The sequence below is a fragment of the Pagrus pagrus genome (assembly GCF_965226575.1).
Source record: "Pagrus pagrus genome assembly, chromosome: 17".
NCBI classification, from domain to species: Eukaryota; Metazoa; Chordata; class Actinopteri; order Spariformes; family Sparidae; genus Pagrus; species Pagrus pagrus.
The window spans coordinates 14,058,236-14,079,747 of record NC_140201.1 but is presented as its reverse complement, the minus strand read 5'-3'; the positions used below and the strand labels follow the sequence as shown (position 1 = coordinate 14,079,747).

The 21,512-nt window shown below is 43.5% G+C and overlaps 1 protein-coding gene across 1 annotated transcript; it reads right to left on the bottom strand.

The window, feature by feature from the left end:
* Positions 1-16,193: 16,193 nt before the first annotated feature.
* Positions 16,194-18,086, bottom strand: lratd2a (LRAT domain containing 2a). Its single transcript, XM_084379635.1, has one exon. The coding sequence runs from the start codon at positions 17,583-17,585 to the stop codon at positions 16,761-16,763; it is 825 nt and encodes a 274-aa protein (XP_084235761.1). The 5' UTR covers positions 17,586-18,086; the 3' UTR covers positions 16,194-16,760.
* Between the last annotated feature and the right edge of the window lie 3,426 nt (positions 18,087-21,512).

The following is a 21,512-nucleotide window of genomic DNA, read 5'->3' as shown; positions in this document are numbered from 1 at the left end:
AGCAGCAGGATGTGAGAGAAAATGAAACAAGAACGTGCAGAGAAAGGGAGAGAGAGAATAATAGAACGGCGAGAAGTCAAGAAGGGGTGTTGGAGCAAGCTGGGAGAGCAGTTTGCATGGCTCCACTCTGTGGGTGACTTTAATTACTTTTCAGCGTCACTGCCTCTCCTGGTCATGAGCCGCATGCTCCGATCACCAGCCTCTGATTATCTGGCCTTTGTGAGGGCCTCTGCCCGCTGTCAGGCCGTAATTACGTTTTCACTGGAGAGCATCTCAGCACGTCAGAAAGCTTACAAAGCCATTATCCAAGCGCTCTCCTTCTCTGGGGGTTTGAAGTGCATGGTGCGGTGGAACTCAAAGGTTAAGGCCAGTTCATACATAAATTGTGTTAAATGATGTTATTCGTGGATTTTATGTGTAATTATTTGCGTTTCCATCTATTCTCTGCAGGTTAGGGTTAAAAGCAAGTTCTCAAGGCCGGTCGCTAACAAAAGGGTAAAAAGAAAAGAAAAGGAGAACCGACTGTGAGTGTGATGATTCGTAATGAGACAGCAAAATCAAGCATCCGATCATCCAGTCATTGCAAAACACTTATCTGCACACTCACGCTTCCTCTAACAAAGGCGAGCGCTGCCTCATGCACCCGTCTTCACTGTGTAAGCAATGTAGTGGCGACATGACGAATATCAGCCTTGTAGGTGAGAATAAAGCACCTGTTTCCTGTTAAACACAGCTGTCCCCATGGTCACCATGACTGAGCCAAACGGACGCAAGGTGTTCATGTGTTTCCCAGGTGCTTCTCAGTGACTCTCCAACCTTCCCCTCATCCCACCCTTCAGAAACCCTCTTACAGTCTCTTATTCAGTCCAGATTCTCTCTCTTTCGTATCCTCATCCAAACATGCTGCCAGTCAACCTCTGACTGTACTTAAAGAAACTTGCGACCAATCTCGAATTGGTCATTCTTATTCAAGGCTTTGGAAAAGGTTGTCTCCCCGCATCTTTTTAGTTTACAATCAAACTTGGGACAAAGTCCCAATAAGTTTTGATTAAGCTTCTGTCTTTCGAACGCAGCCGACCATTCCATACTCCCGGATCGTTTAAAGCATGTCGTAGGTATTCAGAGTAAGTCCTCAGGCCTTGATCACACACATCAAACAATTTTCATTGTGAGCACGTTAGCTTACTGACATTCGAATTCAGCTCAAAGCACTCATTTCTGCTTATAAGCTGTCTAACCCTTCTTTGCTTCTCTTCGGTCCATCTCTCTTCCTATATCCCCTGTCAGTGATCTTTGTAAATCCATATTTCCCCATCTCACTATCCCTGCCATTCTCTCTCTCTCCTCTGAAATCACTCTCCACTGAACCGAAAAAGAGGGAATGAGATGGCATGACGAGAGAGAGCCGCAGGTGTCTATTGAAGTGTTGTCCAGCCAGGCAGCCCACCTCCGAGCGTCCACATCCCATGAGCTCACCATCGCCTGCATTTGTCTGAAGGTCGCACCTCTCCAAGCCATCGCATGCAGCTGCCTCGGGCCTCTGAGCCCCATTCTCATCTTGCAGACCAGCACCTGCCCGCTGAGCTAAATCAAAAGAGCTGGGACAGACCTTCAATCGCACCAAAGTCAAAAGATTCTGGATTTGTTTGTGCCACTATCAAGAGCAGAGCTAAGGAACATCTCTGCAGGGTGCGCTGCTCACCAACCTGCTATCTGTCTGTGTTGCCTTTCTGCCTTCTTTCTCACTCGATATGTGTCAAGTAAAGTCATAAGAAAGAAAGATTACGGGGAGAGCGACGAATAGCAAAGAAAAGTGGAATAGCCTGGCAGAAACCTGCGGAGAGAGGAGAGACCGAGTGTACGTTCGCAGCAGGATTACGATACACATCGACATCGCTCTGAATAAAGACAAGTCGAGTTACCAGATGCTGAAGATTCAGCATTAGCTTACAACAAAATACATCATTTGTTTCCATTTGGAACCAATTCAACTTTTAATGTTCACATTCCTACACAATTCACCAGCTTCAGGGCTGAATATTGTACTCCTGTGTCAGATTTAGGGACTCAGTAACTAAGTCCGACTGCAGGCGACTCTTTGTGGAAGACCCTGACAAGACCTTCCTTTCATACTGCCAGCCAAAACCCCCTGCTACGTGACGAAGAGGAGGTCCGCCTTTAATTAATAGAGTTATGACTTCAAGGTTTCGTAACATAGGACAGAAAGTATTTGTGAGTCAGTGGACAGAGGAATGTCAGTCTCCTGTGCACCTTGAGGCTATTTCACCACTGAGCAAACACCGCTGTGAGGATAAGCAGGTTTAGGACTAGCTGGAAAAGTAAACCATACAGGTTAGGTTATTAATAAACAAAATCTTTCCAAGAAGTTGTAGACGAAAATGAATGCAGAAGATTGTCTTGCTCCAGGCTCAAGATATGATAAAATACTGCTTTACTGCCATTATAAGTTACATTTATTCAGCTTTAATTGATTTGTTTACCAGTAGAACAAGGAGAAGACACAACACTGACATTTTATTAACCCATAAAGTGAGCAGCATTACCAATAAATTGGTGTCGTGTTTACGGCCTCCAGATAAATATTAGTCTAGTATTCACTCTGTTTTCTCTGCAGCTCCTGAGGGAAATAACTGGATTTTTCACAACTAAATTCTCATTATGTTCACCAGCTAGTGAATGGCTGTCTTTAAGTTTAGGTAGATTGTGCAGTGTGTTTATCAGAGCTGCGACACAATCACCAGAATAAATGTTGGCAAGAGACGTTTCTGCAAAACCAGAGACGAGTTAAAACATTAAGTTTCTTCATGTTGCGACTTTACGTGATCTGGTTAGGTTTAGGCCTAAAAGACACTTGGTTAGGTTTAGGAAAACATCATGTTTTGGCTTAAGATACCTGTTTTCGTTGCCACAAACATGGCTGTCCCAAGGTCTTCTCAAAGATATCCCCTGGTGTCACACTTACAAAGGCTAAAAAGCAGACTTGAACAGCGGTCACTGGCTTGGCAGCCTTGTCACCTCTAACCGACTAACTTTGAACATATCTGTCATTTGCAGAATCGCTAATTGCTAGCATTTTATCCTGGTGACTGGGCTGTTCACCAACAACAGCAGTCTGAGAAGTGAAACAGGGCAGATGAGAGCAGTAAAAGTCAACCAATCAGTATAAATCCAATATTATTGAACCCTAAAAAGCTCCGTACAGCAGAGGGAAGCTGCAGAGTCTGGCGATAAATCTCTGGCGATTTAGCATTGCACGTCAGAATTTCTGCCAAAACTGCCTCAAGGCATCACTCCTTCTTGAGCCAAATGCAAAAGGCATTATAAAACTTTTTTTGACATTGATGTGTGAAATTGTTGCACTTCCCCTTTTAACCAAGGAATTTTAGACATCATAAATGGCGGCATTACAGCACACAAAACACTGATTAAAATGTTGGCCGACAGCCCAACTTTCCTGCACATTTCATGAAAATCTGTGAACTCACTGACGAGGAACAGGGACAGCAGACATAACCTCCTTGCCGGAGTTAAAACAGGAGATTAGATGTAAGGTAGTTAACTAGCTGCCTGATTTTCACTACTTGGCTCAGCTGTCTGTTCATAAAGCCTTAGAGGAGCCACTCCTTATGTGAAGGTCTGTATCCTGGCAACCATAGGATTGGCCTTGAAATGTGACTGGGAGTTATCCCTGGCCTGCAGCTAAAACATCTCCAGGGGGGATTTTCTAAGACACAAATATGTCACATTTCAAACCACCTCTTCAGTTATACATATCCATTGTTAACAGCAATAAAACTCCAGGCCGGGCCATCCTTTAAACGACCTTCATTATCCCCACAATTTACACCACAACCATTGCCATCTCCGGGCACTTTGGTGGCAGATAAAAGCTTCTTGCGTGTCGTGGTTATTTATCTGGAGCAAATATTGTCAACAGCCTTTGATTGCTGACGCGCCTGATCGCGCCTCTGTGTCTCTTTCATGTGCTGTCTCGCTCAGCATGTGTGTGTTTGCTTTCCGGCATTGCCAGCTATCAGAGGAGCGAGAGCCTGCACTCCCCGAGCGAACTTCCCTGACACATGGCAAGATTTTTGTCAAGCCTCTCCTAGAAGGCAGCAATGCTACCAATTACCTCCACGGAGCCAGCCAGCCGTCTCGCCGGTTTGACAGATGACTTTGACCTCGGCAAACATGAGGACCTTCTCTTGGTTGACACATACGCCTGCTGCTGAAGGGAGAGGTTGATGGGTTGAGGTGTGATATGGAAGATGCGAGGCTCATTCTCAGATTGCATCCTGTGGAGCGCAAGCCTCAGGCAGGCAAGGACAAGTAAATTACCTTGATGGCGTCGTTCAGTGTGACCCCTGCGAACGCACCTCCGTGCACACATACTCACAGTTACATCTTCCCCCTGATGATAGGGTTCATAACCTGCTCCCTGGTGGGCCTGAGAGCTCAACCACACTCTTACAGAGCTGTGAGCCACGAATGCAGCTTCCTGCGATAGGAGGCACCGAACGTGACAACTGGCATGCTGGCGTGAGGACAATGATAATACAACAATAATGATGTTTATAGATATGGTAGGATTTACCCAGACAAACATTGCAAACTGCTGAATGAAATTACTGGAATACAACCAGAAAGCCCCAATCTGAACAAAGCAAACAATAACAGGACATTTCCTTTCTCTTCCAAACAATGTAGATGACTGAGTCTGTAACCTCACAGGCTCCCTTGTGCTTTTTTTTTGATGGAGTAGATATGAGTGAATAAAAAAAAGCTTTATAACTATTAAACTTAAAGGGGCACTGTGTAGTTTTGGAGAAGAAATTCAAACTAGGAATTTTAGTATTTACAATATTAATGTAAAGTAATAATACAAACTCAGAAGTATATATCTTTTATAACTGAATAAACAAGCTGCTCTCAGAGGAAAATAAGGTCCCCAGAACACTGTTAGATAGAAAGGTGGCAGGGTCCGCCACATATAAACAGTATGAACTTGTCCTTTAAGGTCAGTTTGTTTATTCAGTTTATTCAGAGTATGTTTATTTGGTATGTTTAGGCATCAACAAAATCAGTCAATGAAGATCTTTCTCTTCTGATTAAAATGTATTTCCCAAAACTACATAGTGCCCCTTTAACTTCTCAAAATATCAATTTAATATCAACTTTAAATTGCATCCAAACACAGCAGAGTATGTAACATCGAGATAAGCCGAATGAACTATATGCACTTAGCAGTGTAATTAAAGCAGACTTTTGTTGTTTTTCAAATGGTGGCACGACGTGACTCTTCACGCTGTTATTAACATTCCCTCTGAAATTACATGCTGCTAAAACAGCCTCGTGTTAATCAGAATAAGGCTCTCAAGCCTTACGCTCCCCACGCAGCTGACTTGATCCTTTGTTTTCGACTGTTGTTATCGTAATCAAGCCTCTCGAACCACTGGAATTTCCTCTGCTTTGGCTGACCCACCAGGCAGAGAGTGATGAAAATGCACCTCATGAGTGTGAGCTCATTATTCTCGGCTTTACACACACACTGTGAATACAAACACAGAGTGAGCGTACCTCAGCACCCCACCTCTGGTAAATACCAAAGTGAATTAGAGTTGATTTGCTGGGTTAGCGAGCTTCTTTGGTTTAGTTCACTTTCCAGAGGATGGCTGCGGAGATTGCTTTGTGATTCACACCGCTTCGTATTATCTTACCACTCTTTTGTTATCCTCATCTTAAGTTTCTGCTGCGAACACAGAACCTTTTAAAATACTGGATATTGGAAACAGGTCAATTAACATTAATAATGTTCTCTCAATAACCAAATAGTTAACATACTGTAACCATGACCTCTTTACCTTTTCAGATTTGTTTACCTAATGTTTACATCAATGTTCGCTAAAGCTTGTGTGTTTCCTCAATAATGCACAGAAGATTTGATAGAAACTGACACTAAAATATGAAACACATCAGACAATGCCTCACTAACATTTTGAAAGTTGCATTTCTCTCAGTTTGAGTTGTAGCTCTTAATTTCCTCTCATCAAACACATTATAACTCAGTATTTCAAGGTTGGGATTTGAAAAGGGCTCTGCACCTGCCTGGCAGTTACTGCAGTGCGGGAGCTGAACCACCTGGTGAGCACCAGAGGCAAGAATCTAAAACAGTGTCTCTGTCAATATATCCCCTCTCTAAACGCAGTTTGGATTAGGAAATAATTAGGTTCACAAGTGATGTTTAAAAGCAGCTGAAACCAGCTGTGAATGCCACGCTGCTGTATTATCACCTTTTGGGTTGATATGGCGAACTTGTTAGCGTACGGTTGCCTTTTTTCACATCCAGCAGCCACACAGCGACATTAGCATTCATTTGGTGCCCAGCTCACCAGAAAAATGGCTGTATTAAATGAAATGTTTTTGTTTTTTTTCATGTTTTCACAGATGGGGGGAAAAAACAAAGAACTTAGAAAGTTCTCAAGTCATAAACAGGAGAGAAAGAACATTTCTTCACTTGCCCTTCAGGGCTTCCGTAGGTTGCGTTTCACATGCGTGCAAAATTGGACTTTTGCGTATGTGCTGTGTGCAATTTTGAAGTCTAAACTCGTGGCATTAGTGCGCAGGTTGGAGTGACTGGTTTTAAATAAATACTGTACAATCTCAGACACAGAGACACCAAATTGGAGCCACAATTGAGGTCAGAGTTCACTCACACATGCCGGAGAGGTGACCCGGCCAGCTGTTACCCCTGCTTGCCACATTCATGACATCTGGAAGCCGCACATTTATGCAAATGAGCAGCAATTAGTACGTGGATGCTCATTTGGCCTAATGCACTCCCCAGACACGACCTGATCAAGGAAGACAGAGTCGGGGGGGTTTAAACAGGAGAGGGCAACATTTCATGAATACTGATATGTCATGTAACACGCCGGCTGACCTCCCGGCGGTCAGAACTGTGCAGAATTATGTACAATACCAAAAGAGTCAATTCTCTCTTTTGGCAAAGCTGTTAGTGACAGCACCTCAACCGCCTGTGGAATCATTAGCAGAAGAGGCTCAACATACTGACACTGCATCTGAACAAATGGCCTCTCTGAAGAGACAGGTGAGGCTAAGCCCTTAACTCTGCTGAGAGAGACAAGACTGCAAGCTCCTGAACCTGATTAAGTCACCAGGGGCACCTAAGTGCCGGGTGATTAACAAGCCCAGAATTCAAATTCTCCTCTTTCTACACACAATGAGTCTTCTGTCCCTGGTCACCTCCACTTCCTTGAATCCTGACCTCCACCACCAAAAAACCAACCCGAGATTAGCGTCCGAGAGTGATCGATTGTCGTCCTGCTGTCGCTTTCACAATAAAGATGACGGGGACAGGCATTTGGAGCAACACCTTGGTCCCCAGATCTCCAGACAGATGGCATGTGCCAGTTAGAGCGTGCCCTCAGCTGTCTGCAGCAGCCCGGCAGACAATCGCTCGACAATCTACCCGTCTACTACACTCCATCCGCCGTCAAAATTATATGACCAATATGCTCCATTTCAGCTGAGGATCAGGAGAATATCCCATTATGGCCTATTTGCATCATGCACTCTTCCAGTGTAATAAAACAGAATGTCTGAAAAGCGGGGGAACGTTTGGGTAATAACCTTGAAAAACACAAGAAGAGCACATTTGCAGAGGAACAAGTTCTCCATTAAGCTAATATGAGTGTGTACTTTTCCTTAAATCAGCAGTTTAATGAGTGCAGACAGATATCCATCGTCACTTCTGCAAATAGCCAGGAGCCAGCCGATGTCACCAGAACGATGGCGTACAGTCGAGTGAACTCTGAGAATTACCTTTTGTTTGAAAATAACCGAGCACAAGCAGATGACAGCCATTACACAAAGTCTCACACGCATTTGTGACTAATATGAAAATTGGCAATGTGGCGCGGTACAATTTTCTGCGCTTTCAAGAGCATCGCACTTTGAACAAGTAATTACTCAGGCAGCCTCGTGAAACTTGCCGTTAATTTATTTGCTGAGGGGGAAACTGTAGCCGCGCGAGGAGGAGAGGCAGAATGCAAATCGATTTTGGAGTACCTCCTTCCTTCTCATTACCCTTTCTTGTAAGCTTTTCTTCCCCTTTCTAAACGGCCTCTGAAGACTCTCAGAGAGGGCTGATTATTTTTGACAGTGGAACAACTGTGGCCCAGGAGGGATTCAAACTCAACACAGGCTGTCACATAATGAGGATATAAATGCAGGAATGGAGCCAGAGCGGCAGAGTTCAGCTGTTATACGTCCCCAAGATCTGGCAGATGCACTAACATATTGCATATTTATATCTAATTCACACATTGATAACTGTTCTGATCTCAGATTTTTATGAGTTGGCGGGACAGACAACACCTTCAGTCCACATGGTCTGGAATTTATGCAAAACACTGTTCATGACTCAGAGTTTTGATTCATCTTAGGTGTTATACAGTATGTAAATGTTTCAGTGTAGACTCGCAGCCAACACCGGATGAGCTCATACTTACGCATTAGTAGACAAATGACTGACTTATCTTTGCCTGGCACAATTTAAGACACGGCTTGACAGAACTAAAGAGACATGCTGAGAGAATGGAGGATAATTGGAAATAAGGCAAATAAAAGAAATCAGTCCTCAAATGATGCAAAATAATTAAATAATTAAACGGGGAATTATTGTCACTTTAAACGATATAACCATCCAGATGTTCGGATAGGAGCTGCTAATTGAATTGATGAAGGGAAAAGTCTGGTGTCCTTGTTAAATACACAAATGTAATGAAAAAATAATGAGATCCGCTCACACAGAAGAGTTTGTCTAATTTGTTGTGGTGCTGTGCCCTTTCAGAGCCAATCTCTGCCGGCATATATACAGCTGCGCAAACAGATAAGGGAGCGATAAGAAGAAATTGTCGGGCGTCCACGTCCTTTGACTCGCACACTCTGCTCCTGTGCGCTCCAGTTTAGCAGCTTAATGGTGCGTTAGCACGGAAGAAAGACGCCTTCACTGTTGTATGTAAATTTGCTTTGGATTTCTGATTGCCGCGCATCGTACAGCAAAGTGACTTTGAAGTCGAGTGTTCCATAAAATGACTGAATGTACCTGCTGCGACATAACATGTGATACTGTCCACGGCTCATGTTAGTCAAAGGCGTGCAGCTTTAACAAGCCAGCTTTGTACAAACATGGCTTTAATAGCTTGTGTTGACTCAGCGAATGTAAATGACCTGGAAGCCGAGTGGGATCGTTTCAAACTCCTCAATTAATGTGACTTAGGTGCCCCCCAGCAAACACAGACCCTATCGTCGCAAAATGAGTGGTTTAAAAAGGAACAGCCAGCGAGCGGCGCCACGGGAAAGACCAGGACAACGGCGGAGATAAACAAAGCCCGGACAAACAATGAAGCCACCTGCCTCTTCTCTTCGACATTTCAAGCCACTCGGCTGTGCCACTCGACTCTGGACCTCAAATCAAAGACCACGGCTTCAGGCAAAACACTCAGGCAGGCATCGAAAGTAATGGGAAATGGAAAAAGTGTTGTCCCTCTATCAGAGGCTGCAACAAGATCACTGGTGCAAAAAGTATCGCAAGCGCAAGTGAGTCCTAATCGTGATGGCGAGAGACAGCGTGGATCGAAGGCAATGCATAGCGCACAACGCACAGGAAGAGCACCACACTTTAAAGTGTGTGTTTCCACACAGCCAGGGGCTAAATTGTGCACACTGGACCTTTAAAGAGAATGAGAATCTTTATCTTATTAATGAAAAGCTCAATTAATAAGTAAAAACAAACAAAATGTTCCTCTTACTTGGTCTGATAACAATAGCTAACCTTAGTTAATGTTCAGTAAACTTTAGATGGATATCGCTGTTTCAGTCAGATCACTGATTCTTCACAACTCCTCTCTGTTTGTGTCACTGTTACACTGTTTCACCTTCCATCCTGTAACCTTGTGTCCACAAGGAGCTGCTCTTCAGCAAACGTTGCATTGCTCTATAATAAACTTTGGATCCATTTCTGAATGACCGCCTCACAAATTCCTCGTTATTCACCATGTCAGCTATTAGTCCTGTTGTTTTGCTTCACTGCATTTTGTGTTTTGTTTTTGTTTCTGGCAAATGTAAAAAAAATGTTTAGTCAGTCCTCCTTTTGAACCAACCAGGACAAGGAGCCCATGACATCACAGGACATAATTGCCCTCGAGACACTGGGGAACTTCCTGGTCTGACTCGAGCACAAAAAGAGAGGCTGTGTGGCTATTGTGGGTGGCTATTAGTCACTCCCAGCATGGCAGGTGTAATCCCATCATTTTTCCCAGAATCTTCTCTGTTTGTCCAGACAGGTCGTGCCATGAAGAGAGCAGGATTTGAATGAAGCATTTGATTGTGTGCGTGCAGTTTAAACTTTTTAATGAGCTTAGTCAGATGTGATTAGTTGTGAGTAAAGAAACCAATGAGGGGCCTCCGTGTTGTGTCCTAAACTGGGTCTTTTGTTGTGCTTTTTTTTGTTTTCTTACAGAAGTATGAGTTTGTTTATGTGTGTGACCTTGACCTCTGTATTTTTAAAGCCTCATTATACAATTTACTGGGACGTAGTTATAAGGATGCAACATATCTTTTAGTTCTTTCTTACCAAGACTTAGATTAGAAGATCAGTTTCTTCTCATATGGTGCATTGCTGCAGCATCCCTTTTCACGCTGTGTCTTGAACGCTCCATTCTAGCTACTGAGTGAGACATCTCGCCTCTGTTCAATCTTTGCTGAGAGTTGCACACATGCATTACTTACCTGGCTGGTTGTAGCCGATCAGAGGCAGAGTAAAGCAGGTAGATGTATACATGTTTTTGTATGAAAAAACATACAGTGGTTTCAGTTCAGTTATTGTAAACAAACATTGTGATTGGGTCGACAGGTCACAGAATTCTGAGGACAGCAAAGCAAACTATAATCATTGTAATAAAGGGGTCAGGAAATAATTGGTCTTTTTTTATGCCGCACATGGAGTAAGTCTGCAAACAGCAGGGCGCGCTGTGAGGAGTTTGGTAGCTCGCTGAGGGGTTGGAGGTGTGTTGCCTGTCACCTGCAGCTCTTCATCGAACAGCTCACTGTGACTGTTCCTTCTTTTACTCTCTGCAATAATTCAAACTTAAAAAAAACATACAAAATGACTGTTATCTTGTTTCCTAGATGCATTTCTGATAAACGATAGCGGTTACTGACTGACTGTTGCATTTCCTGTGACTATTTCATAACAAAAACTTGTGTGACGCAGGCTTACTGCTTTTAATGTTCAATCACCGAAGCAATACGTCATTCAGTGATTTGAGAGACATTTATTTAACTGAAAATCTTCCAGATTGCCTCTTTAATGTGTTAATGTGCGTTGAGGCGCCCTGAAAACGTAAATAAAAAGCACACTAAATGATTTGCAAATCCTTTAAGACCCATATTCACTTAAGAGACAAGACATTTAATGGCTAAACTGATGTGCTTCTCTTTTTTTGGTTCTGAATTTAATGCATTCTTCTTCTTTTTTTACTTTTTACACAGCATCACAACTTTTTGTTTAATAGACGTGTGAAGACAGTGAACAGATGGGACGCAAAATGTTTCTGACTGAGTATAAAATTATGAAAACAAAGCTTGTTAAAATGTTCCTTTCTGCTCCTCATCCTGTGCGTACGCCGCTGTATTTCATCTACAGTCCAACATGAAGTCCAATTTCTCACTCTCTTATACAGCGACTAATCTCATCGCGTCATTAGCATCGTATGGGAACAAACCTACACAGCAGCAGCAGGACGGTACCTGTAGGCGCGCGCTGACACTTGATTATAATTGGGTTGCCTCTGCTATGTCCGAGCTTTCACATCCCATCAAGAGGAACGGCCTGGGAGACAGAAAAAGCTGGATCGCTGCTGCTTCACTGCGAGAGCCGTAAGAGCACAGCACACCCTCCACTACAAGAGGAACAGTCTGTGGAAAAATATAATACACTTAGTGATATTCCAACGTGCAGCAGGAAGCAGGAACATCCTGGGGGCAGAAGTGTCGCTCGCACATTCAATGAGCAATTCAGGCCCCCTATCTACCTGACCTCCATGTCTCAGGAAGTTTAGAGGAAGTTCATTTCTAAAGCACCTTTTTATATCGAGTGTCATAAAGTGCTTCCCATGTCGACAAAAGCATAAGACCGAGAAAAACACATACAAGCTCACTGAAAGGCCTGTCAGTACATGGAGGCATACCGATGACATTTAAAACTTTCTCACTGCTGGCTGACCTTATGTCTTTTGAAGGCTGTTGCAGGGCCAGAGGCCCCGACAGCGAAACAAAGTTATGAGTCTGGGTGTTGAACATTGGTGTTGACTGATGTCCAGTACATGCTATCGGAAAAGGCACAGTCACATGACTGACTGGCCACAAAAAGGGAGGATTTGGAAACAAAAGCAGAGGTCCTTTCCCAGAAACATTTGAGTTTCACATACTTTGTCTCTGCTGCAAGTACATGGCAGCTACATTTTTATTTTAAATACTTTCAATAATTTGCCCCTCTGAACGAATTGTACAAATTTTACAAAAAGCACGTCCCGTTCCTTCAAGACTTCCTGTAGGAAACAAGAATTCTTCTTTCCAGCACGTCTGAAATTTGCGCCAGTATTTCTTTCTCTTCTCCTTTTCTCTGTCTGTCTCTCGCTCGGTTAGGAGGACAAGGCACAGCAGTACAGCAGACTGCGTGAACAGTGCCAGGAACAGGTTGTGTTTACTAAAAAGGTGAAAAGCTGTGAATAGTTGTCATTAATCAGGAGAAATAAATGGGAGTCTCCTGGGACAGATCAGGAGGGTTGGCAAGTACGCTTCAGAGTCCAGCTTGTGAGCAAACTGTTGCTCATTTACACATCCAGAAATTGGGTTTCCGTCCACCTGATGAATGTAAGTCATTCTCTTTTAGCTCTGTTTTTTGGTCACCATCAGCTCCTAACGTCTCTCTGAGCTCTTTGGCCATTAAATGCTTCACAGTGTTCACCAGCTAGTTGCTTACGGTGTCTGTCTGCTGTTTGGTCCTCAGCAGGAACTGTAATTTTGTTTTTGAGAGCTTCTTTCTGCTGAAAACAGCCTAAATTGACGTTATGAGAGCACAAAGATTGTACCAGTGATTTTGATGTGAATGTGTGAACTAAAATGTGTTCATTTTAAGCTGCCTTCTTGTTTTTTTTTTTACTTTTTGGCTTTTTTTTCTTGTCAAATACAGGATGCTTCCACCTCCTCAGGCCTTAACACAGCCGGAGAAAGAAAACAGCTCGCGGCTCGTGTCCACACTGAGACAGAACCTGTGACGAGGGGTCACAAGTGGACATCGCTTCATTTTGAGAGCTCACAAGCCAAAAGGTTGTGCAACACATCCAGCAGCTTGAAACTGAGCTGAGGAAACAAAAGAAAATCCACACAGAGAGAACCAGGCACTGATCTGACCTTCCCTGACAATCGAGTTCATCTCTCATGAAGTTCAAATTAAACCGAACAGCTGAAGAACCAGGACCTGCAACACACAGCTCAACCTCGCATACACACTTCTCTTCACACCAGAGGATATAAACCCCTTCGCAGCCGCAGCAGTAACATCTGCACAGCTGCACTCATGTCTTGTTGAATTACTTTTAGTTCAATATAAAATCGTCCAACAGACTTGAACTTGACAAGACCCTAAGGAGGATTTACCATGTCTTAATTTGATAACAGTGCTGCAAGCAAAAAGCAGCACATGGGGGTTAAAGCAGGCAGCGTACATACTGTACGTGCCGTATACAGCATCCGATTTAAGTGCGACTGCTCCCTGCAGATTTAAGTGCGACTGCTCCCTGCAGTCATAACGACAGTATAATCGTAGGTCTGACATCCTGTCGTAGGTGGTTTCAAGTTAAATGTCTGATTTATTTGAATCTGTAGATCAGACAGCTGCAGGTTTTACACTGTAGCTTTACTGAATCCACATTCATGATAAGTGGGACAATTTTGAATGTTTGAAAGATTTCCCAGGCACAAAGGACTGGACAAAGACATGCGGAGGACATGACTCCGCCACGCCGCAGTATTGTGTGAGTAAAGTGAAAATATAAAAAAGATTTTTTTTTTTTTTTATGCGTTTTGCTTCACTTGACATCAGAAGCTCCGAGCAGGAAAGGAGGAGTATTTCTAGTATTTCTAACTGGAAGTCTTCTGACTTGTTATAAAAGAGATCTGTGAAGCAGAGTTAAGGAAACCAGAGGATTTAAGCACAACGTGATTAATAGCACATTTATATGACAAGGAAAGATGGTTTTCAGTCATTACAGAATTACCTCATCTTCTCTGCTCAGATAGGAAACATAGTCTGTTTTGTGGATCACTTGTCACTTTTAGTCGAATGCAGAAATGTTGTCCATGTCTGGATCCTGTCTGCAGGGCTGCAGGTAGGACTCTGGGTCCATGACAGACTATTGGTTTAAGCTGGAATTGTCACAATCTTTGACCTGACAAAATGTCGGTCAAAGATTGTGTCACCTGTACATTATTTTTCACAATCGACTGGACTGTAGGTCATTGCAATACATCTGATGATTATTTTTTTAGTTAGTGATTAGTGGTTTAGTCAGCGCCCGTCACCGTAATCCAAGGTGATGTCTTCAAATATCTTGTTTTGCTTGTCCAACATTAAAAACCCCAAAACATCCATATAACAAGAACATGAAACATGAAACAAAAAAAGCATCAAATCCTTCAGAACGATGAGGGATTATTGGGGTTTACAGCAATTTTGATATATATGGAATTAAAATGGACAGATATCATATCTATGGTATTGAATTCTAAAGTTTATAGTGAAATTAAAAATAAATACATTTCAATATCAAGTTTTTTTATTTTTATATCAAGTTTCATGTCTGTCAGGACATAATATTTTATGAAATTATACTGTAGCATTTGTTTAGCCGAAAACAACCTCCTGTCTTTCATTTCTGTTAGGGGCATTGCAACACAAGTGATTAATAGTTGTTTGTATTTTTTTGTATTTTTCTATCTACCAATTGATTAGTCGACCAGCAGAAGAAGTTGCTCAATTCTTTTTTTTAGAAAGTTGTGTGATGAGGAAGCAGCTGTTCAGCCTGTAGCGGCCAACACCAGAAATATAAACCCCAAGATAGCTCACAAGAACCCAGAAACCAGAGCGTTGGACGGATCTTCAGCCTCAAGGTCTAAAATCTACAGTCGATGAAAGTGGTTTGTCACTTTGGCAAACTTCAGACGAATAAGAAATATTAACTAATCACCTTCTTCAATAGCAGGAAAAAATCTCGTTTTAATTTTCTCTGTTTTAATGACACTGAAAGGATGAGTTCACCCAAAAAGGAGAATTCAGTCATCCAGTCATCTACTCGCCCTCATGCTGATGGAAAGTCAGGTGTCGTGGTCCACAAAACATTTCTGGAGCTTCACAGCAAAACAGATTTGCATCATTCTCCTAAACAACTGACAAAGATGGAGACTCGTTGTAAAGCTTCAGCAAACAACATGAAAACAATGATAAATAAGCTTTTCTAAGCCGAAATCTTCACTTTAGCTTTGCTAAAAGCGTTAGCGCACGTGCTAGACCGCGCATTGAGGATGTAAATAACGTCTTTTCAAAACTATTTGGGATCTCAGGACTTCCTGAGACGTGGATTACGCTGTACACACTGTACGAAGCCATTTTATGTTCTTACAGGTTCTTTTTGTTTTTTACGTTTTTACAAGTCCCCATCTACTTAAATTTTTTAGGAGGATGTTGCAGCGCTGTTTTACTGTGAAGCTCCAGAAATGTTTTGTGGACTACGAGAACCTCACTCGACTCTCCACCGGCATGGGGGTGCGTAGATAATGACTGAAATTTTAATTTTCGGGTGTACTTATCCTTTAAGTGTGTTCTGCGGCAGGTCAAACAATTAACCTTTAAAACCCAGAGAAAAATAAATAAATTCACTAATTTCTAAAAGACACTTTGAGAGCGCATGACGATGACAGGAGCATTTGACAACAACACAGCAGATACACTCAGTGTGAGGAGACAATAAAGCGCTCCAGGAGCTCCGGCTGGCCCTTGTGCATGCAAGTGAAACAACATGACAGAAGACTCGTTTGAAAAAGAGAGACGAGGATGGTTTACTTGACATCTGAGTACACAGTTAATGACAGACTTTGATCAGTGTAACACAGACCAGCAACATTTCCTTCACATGTGCTGGTGAGAGAATTACCCTTTAAAAGGCAGAGAGACTCCTGCTTGTATTCAGCCAGCAGCTCTGACACTTTGCTGTCTGTGTGAGCTGAGGGATGAAGTTAAAACCACACAAGGATCAAGTAACAGGACACACCGTGAATAGAGAAACGTTCACTCTGCTTACAAGAGAGCCGGGACGCTTTAAGACAGACGGGTGAAGCTTTTAGAAAACTATACATTCAGTGTGGAGGGCCTGACTCAATCCAGTCTCTCAGATAATTGAGTCATGATTGCTGAGGCCGCTGAGCTTCAGAGGGTGCTGAGGATTGTGGCTTTAAGGCAATAACATGTGAGAATCAGACAACTAAAAAAAAAATGAGTGACTGAATGAAGGCTTGCTATAGATTAAAGCAGGTCGTTTGGTAAAGGCTACTCTACTCGCAAAGCAGTTAGTTTTGCAGGTCACCCACAGGTGCAGACATCAGTCAGCTCCTGGCTCACTCCTCATCTCCTCCACGCTTCTGAAGTGAGTGGCCAGCTCCTGCAGCACGGCTGTCCTGCCCAGGTGATCGTTCCTCCTCTTCTCCATGATCATGTCCTCCAAACTCTGAAACTCCAACACGTGCGAGTGTTTGTCCGACATGAAGATCTTCAGTCTGTACGGCTGCTTGCCTATCCGTATCTCCCCACCCATTTTGAACTCCCTCTTGCCGAACATACACCAGGCTGCGAAACCCTCGGAGTTCCTCCAGCTCAGCTCTCGGTCCTTCAAGCCCACCTGCTCCATCGCGTTCTGCACCACCATGTCCGGACCCAGAGCTTTGAATTTGTAAAAGTCGTTCACGATCCGGCACCTCCTCCCTTGACTCGCGTCCGTCAGGAAGCTGTTTTTCACCTCGGCTCTGTGCAGGTGCACCACCTGGAAGTCCCCCACGTACACAGCCCAGTGCGGGTACTGCCCCGTGGCCACGAACTCCACCAAGTCCCCCGCTTTGCATTTATTGAGCAGATTCTCCGGGGAGTACACCTCCAGGTTGGCGGACTTGGCGCTCTTCTCGTAAATGCACTCATCTCTGTTGTAGACGGCGCACTCCACCTCGTCGCGCTGGTCGTAGTGTTTCTCTTCCTGATTCGGGTCCCTGTCTGTGCCATCGACCGCGCAGCTCTCCTCCAGCTCGTCGTCGTCGTTGGAGAATATGTAGGAGACGCCGATCCGCGGGCCGTCCTCCGTGTCCACGCCGTTCGGGTCCACTGTGGGAACTTCTGCGTAACTTAAATGTGACAGCTTGTCCATCTGGTTCCCCATGCCGCCGCTGCTCACCTGGTAAGCAGCCTGTGTAACACGATCTGATGCCGAGGGCTGTTACCGAAACATCCCCACCATCTGCCTCAAAAGCTCACCGCTTCAAACTTCCTCCTCCCTGCCGTCGGACAGGAGGGTTGTATCCAAATTACGCATGAGAATAGCTCCGTGATGCGGAGGCTGGTCGAGCCTGTTCGTGCCCCATCAACAAGTGGAGTTCGGAGGAGGAAACAAACTGGTTTCAAATTCAGCTGGGAGATATTATTATCCCTCAGGTGCAGCCTCGTAGACTCACCTGCCGTCTCCCTGCGTAAAGTTCCGTCCGCCGGGCGCCACAGAGGAAACAAGCAGAGTTTAAAAATCCAAATCCTCAGCACACAGGACTGCTCGTGCGCGCGCGTGTTCGTGTGTGTGTATGTGGTACACCGCAGATGAAGTAGTCCGCTGCGCTGCGCACTGTGGCGGCGGTGAGCTGAAGGCAGGTCTGCGGCTCGGCATCGCCCCAGCGACTCTCTCCAGCTCCACACGGCTCTCTCTGCTGCTTTTAAAGCGGAAGTGCGCGTCATTTTCATCACCGCACCTCTGACATCCGCTGCTCACCTCCACAGAACTTCACTGCTGATGTTGATGTTGTGCTTTTTAAATTATCTGACTGACTTTAATTTAAGTCAAATACAAACTGGGAAAAACCTTGTTTGTTGCGGTAAATACACTTTTCTATGTATGCAGCACTGATGTATACAGTATGTACTGTTAGTAGGACACAATGTTTTAGTTAAAGCAACATTATGTAACTTTTTTACCTTAAATAACAGCTTCAGGATCATTTTGATGGCACAGTGTCTTGTAACAGGGTGAATGGTGTCTCTGTCACTTGTTTCAACACATAACATTGTTATGTAATGAGGTTTGTTTGTAGTCAGCACCTACATTACGTCTGACAAGTTGTCACAGACCTGGGATTTGTGTTTACAACAGTGCTGTCACTCTCAGACACTGTAGGGGGCGCCAAATTGCACAAAATGCCAATTTCTACATCATGTGGCTTTAAGTTAGTTAATTATGTTTGTTGGATTTCATTTATTTGTTTGGTTAATTAAAAGGTTAGCCATTTACATTTTATTATATTCATTTATTTACTTAAAATTATTCTATGTGAATTATTTACTTTATTTTATTTTCCTTTTAATTAATTTGTTTGGTATTTGAGTTGGTTATCTTTATTGTATTTTATTTATTATTTCTTACTTTATTCATTGATTTATTTATGGACTCATTTTTAGTGTATTTTACTTAACTTAAAGGTCCAGCGTATAGGATCTAGTGTCATCTAGTGGTGAGGTTGCAGATTGCGACCAAGTAAATACCTGAAAAACAAGAAAACTGCAAAGGATCCTCTCTGCAGTGTTTGGTTAGTCTGTTCTGATGGCGGTGCAACATGGCGGACTGCCGCATGTTTTTTTTTATTAAGTTTTACTTGGTTATTTTTTATTTTATTAATTGATTTATCTACATATTCATTTTCATTTTATTTTATGTAGTTTATTATATTCATTGTATTTTATATACTTCTGTTAGTTATCTTTTATTTGATTTATTGATTTATTTATGTATGATCATATTTTAGCATGTGATCAAAAAAACTCACTGTACGGTAAAAGTGCAGAGTAGAAAAGCCTCCATGATGGGTTTAGTGGCTGACCTTATTACAAGTTACAGATCTACAGACTGAAGAGGACTGTGAGGGGTCCGACATCTGCTGATGTTTTACTGTTTTTGACCACCTGTCTGTCCTTGAGTGAACCAAAACTGCAGAGTCATTTGCTCCCTCTCCATCTCCTGGTGGGACCATAATGTCTCAATTACGTTTGTAGTGGCTTGTGGCCTGCCTCGACTCGCTCTCAGTTATGGGCTATTTTCTCACCACTGTATCCCACAGGCAAGCAGAATGTGCTCACTATGCCCCAAAAATGGCACACGCTGCAGCAGCCTCTGCATGAAAACACCTGCCCTGGAAACAGTATTGCTGTGAGTGAGAGACTGGGGGAGATGTTGAGAGATGTCAGCATGTTTGACAGGCTGTAAATGGAAACAAAAGTTCAACTCTGAAGGAGAGAGACAGACAGAGATGCAAACTTTAACAGAGTGGATGAACCTGAGTTTGACCCCGGCAGTGAGCGTGGTACCCACAGGAGGGACTGATTACAAAATGACTGCAAAGTCATCCAGTACAGATATGATAGAGGACATGTCTCGACAGAAAGAAATACTCTCTCTGATCCTTTCATCTAGTTTAAACAGGCACAGTGGCCACTGTGGACTCAGCAGATTAGCATGGAGGCCTTTGGAAAGTACTCCTTAAGACTATCAGGTTAATTAAGAAACAGCTTTCCTCAAGCTGCGCGGGATCACGTCGTGTGATTTTCCAACCCCGTGTAATCCCGATTGAGTGTTCTCCCTGCTTAGTAAGGTTTGACCTGGGTCACAAGGTTCAAAACAAGCTTCTACATCCAGGTTTCCAGGTCAAGATGGAACCAGCATTAAACAATTTTAGCCACACTAGCAGCGCAGCACTGTGGAAAGGACGTCTGTTGGTCCATGGTCATGGTTCCCAGAGGATGAACCCTCATGACTTTATCTCCTGATCTTTCCTGCAGCACCAGCACCCAAAAAACTTATGTAAGTCTGTGTGCTCAAGACTTTAATTTTAGCTCCAACATGATGTTGACATTTGTGGTTCTGAGGAAGAAATGTAATAAATATGTTCATCCCCTGACGTTTAAACAAGCGCCATCCTCTGCTCAAAAGTTTAACACATGAGCTAATGCTAGCATATCAAATTAAGAGTGGAAAACATGCCTCACAGAGCTCCGAGCATGGCTGTAGACTCAAAGTCTTGTTCAAACAGAATTTGTGTTTCCATGTTGTCTTCTTTAGCAATAAAGATAGCTTGTTTTAATTTTGGCTGGCGTGCAGGTTAGCTCTACACAAAAGTGATTATCTAGAAAAACAAGGGGGGTAAAGTGGGGCATGAACTGACATGACAGGAATGCAACACAATTCAAATGAATGATATCAAAGATGTAGATAGTGTACTGCCGGTTTCACTTGAAATAAGATAAAGATGATGACGTACCAGAGAGCAGTGTGTAAGAAGCCCGTATAACTTCACCTTCAGTGACCTTTCCTCAGCTTTAGCTCGACTTTATGCATCTGCTATGAATGCGCACAACCATTTCTTTTTCTGTGTTCTATTTCAGCCGTGCCTCGCAGCAGTCCCTGTTCGCATATGATGGAAGTCAAAAATAACAAATCTGCAGAATGAATTCAGGAAATGTATTACACCTTTCTCGAGCATCACTGCAGGGCTGAGGGTGTTAGGAGACAAATGAACTGCTAGAGCGGTGACACACAGCCCATTTGACCGTTTCTTGTAGCTTCTTATCCTCGGGTGGCATGACCCAGTTTACGCCCCTGGTGCCCCCCTGTAATTTGCGGTGCTGGGAAATTACTGGAGCAGGGAGGCCTGGGAGACATAGTCAATTAGGCGGGGCTCCACCTGTCCGGTGGGGGCACAGCCAGCCACAGACTGACACCTTAATCTTCCACCCAAAAATGTGGGGTTTTCATAGCTTTTCAAAGGCTTCACTCACATGCATGCATCAGACATTGTTTTTCAGCTCAGCATCCATTTAAATCGACAAGGGTAGGTGAACAAGTGTGTACTTGAGGCAGATGGACACAGCATCCGGAGTGCTGCGTCTTGCGCACCATCTGTTCCACCTGGCTAGAAAAACATCCACGAGGACGGCTTAATATCATGTAATGTGATTGGCTACATTTCAGAGGCAGTAGGGGCCGGGATCAGTGGTACAAAACCATGAAGTGTAGTTTTGGAAAAACAACACTGGGAGACATTTTCAGGGAGGA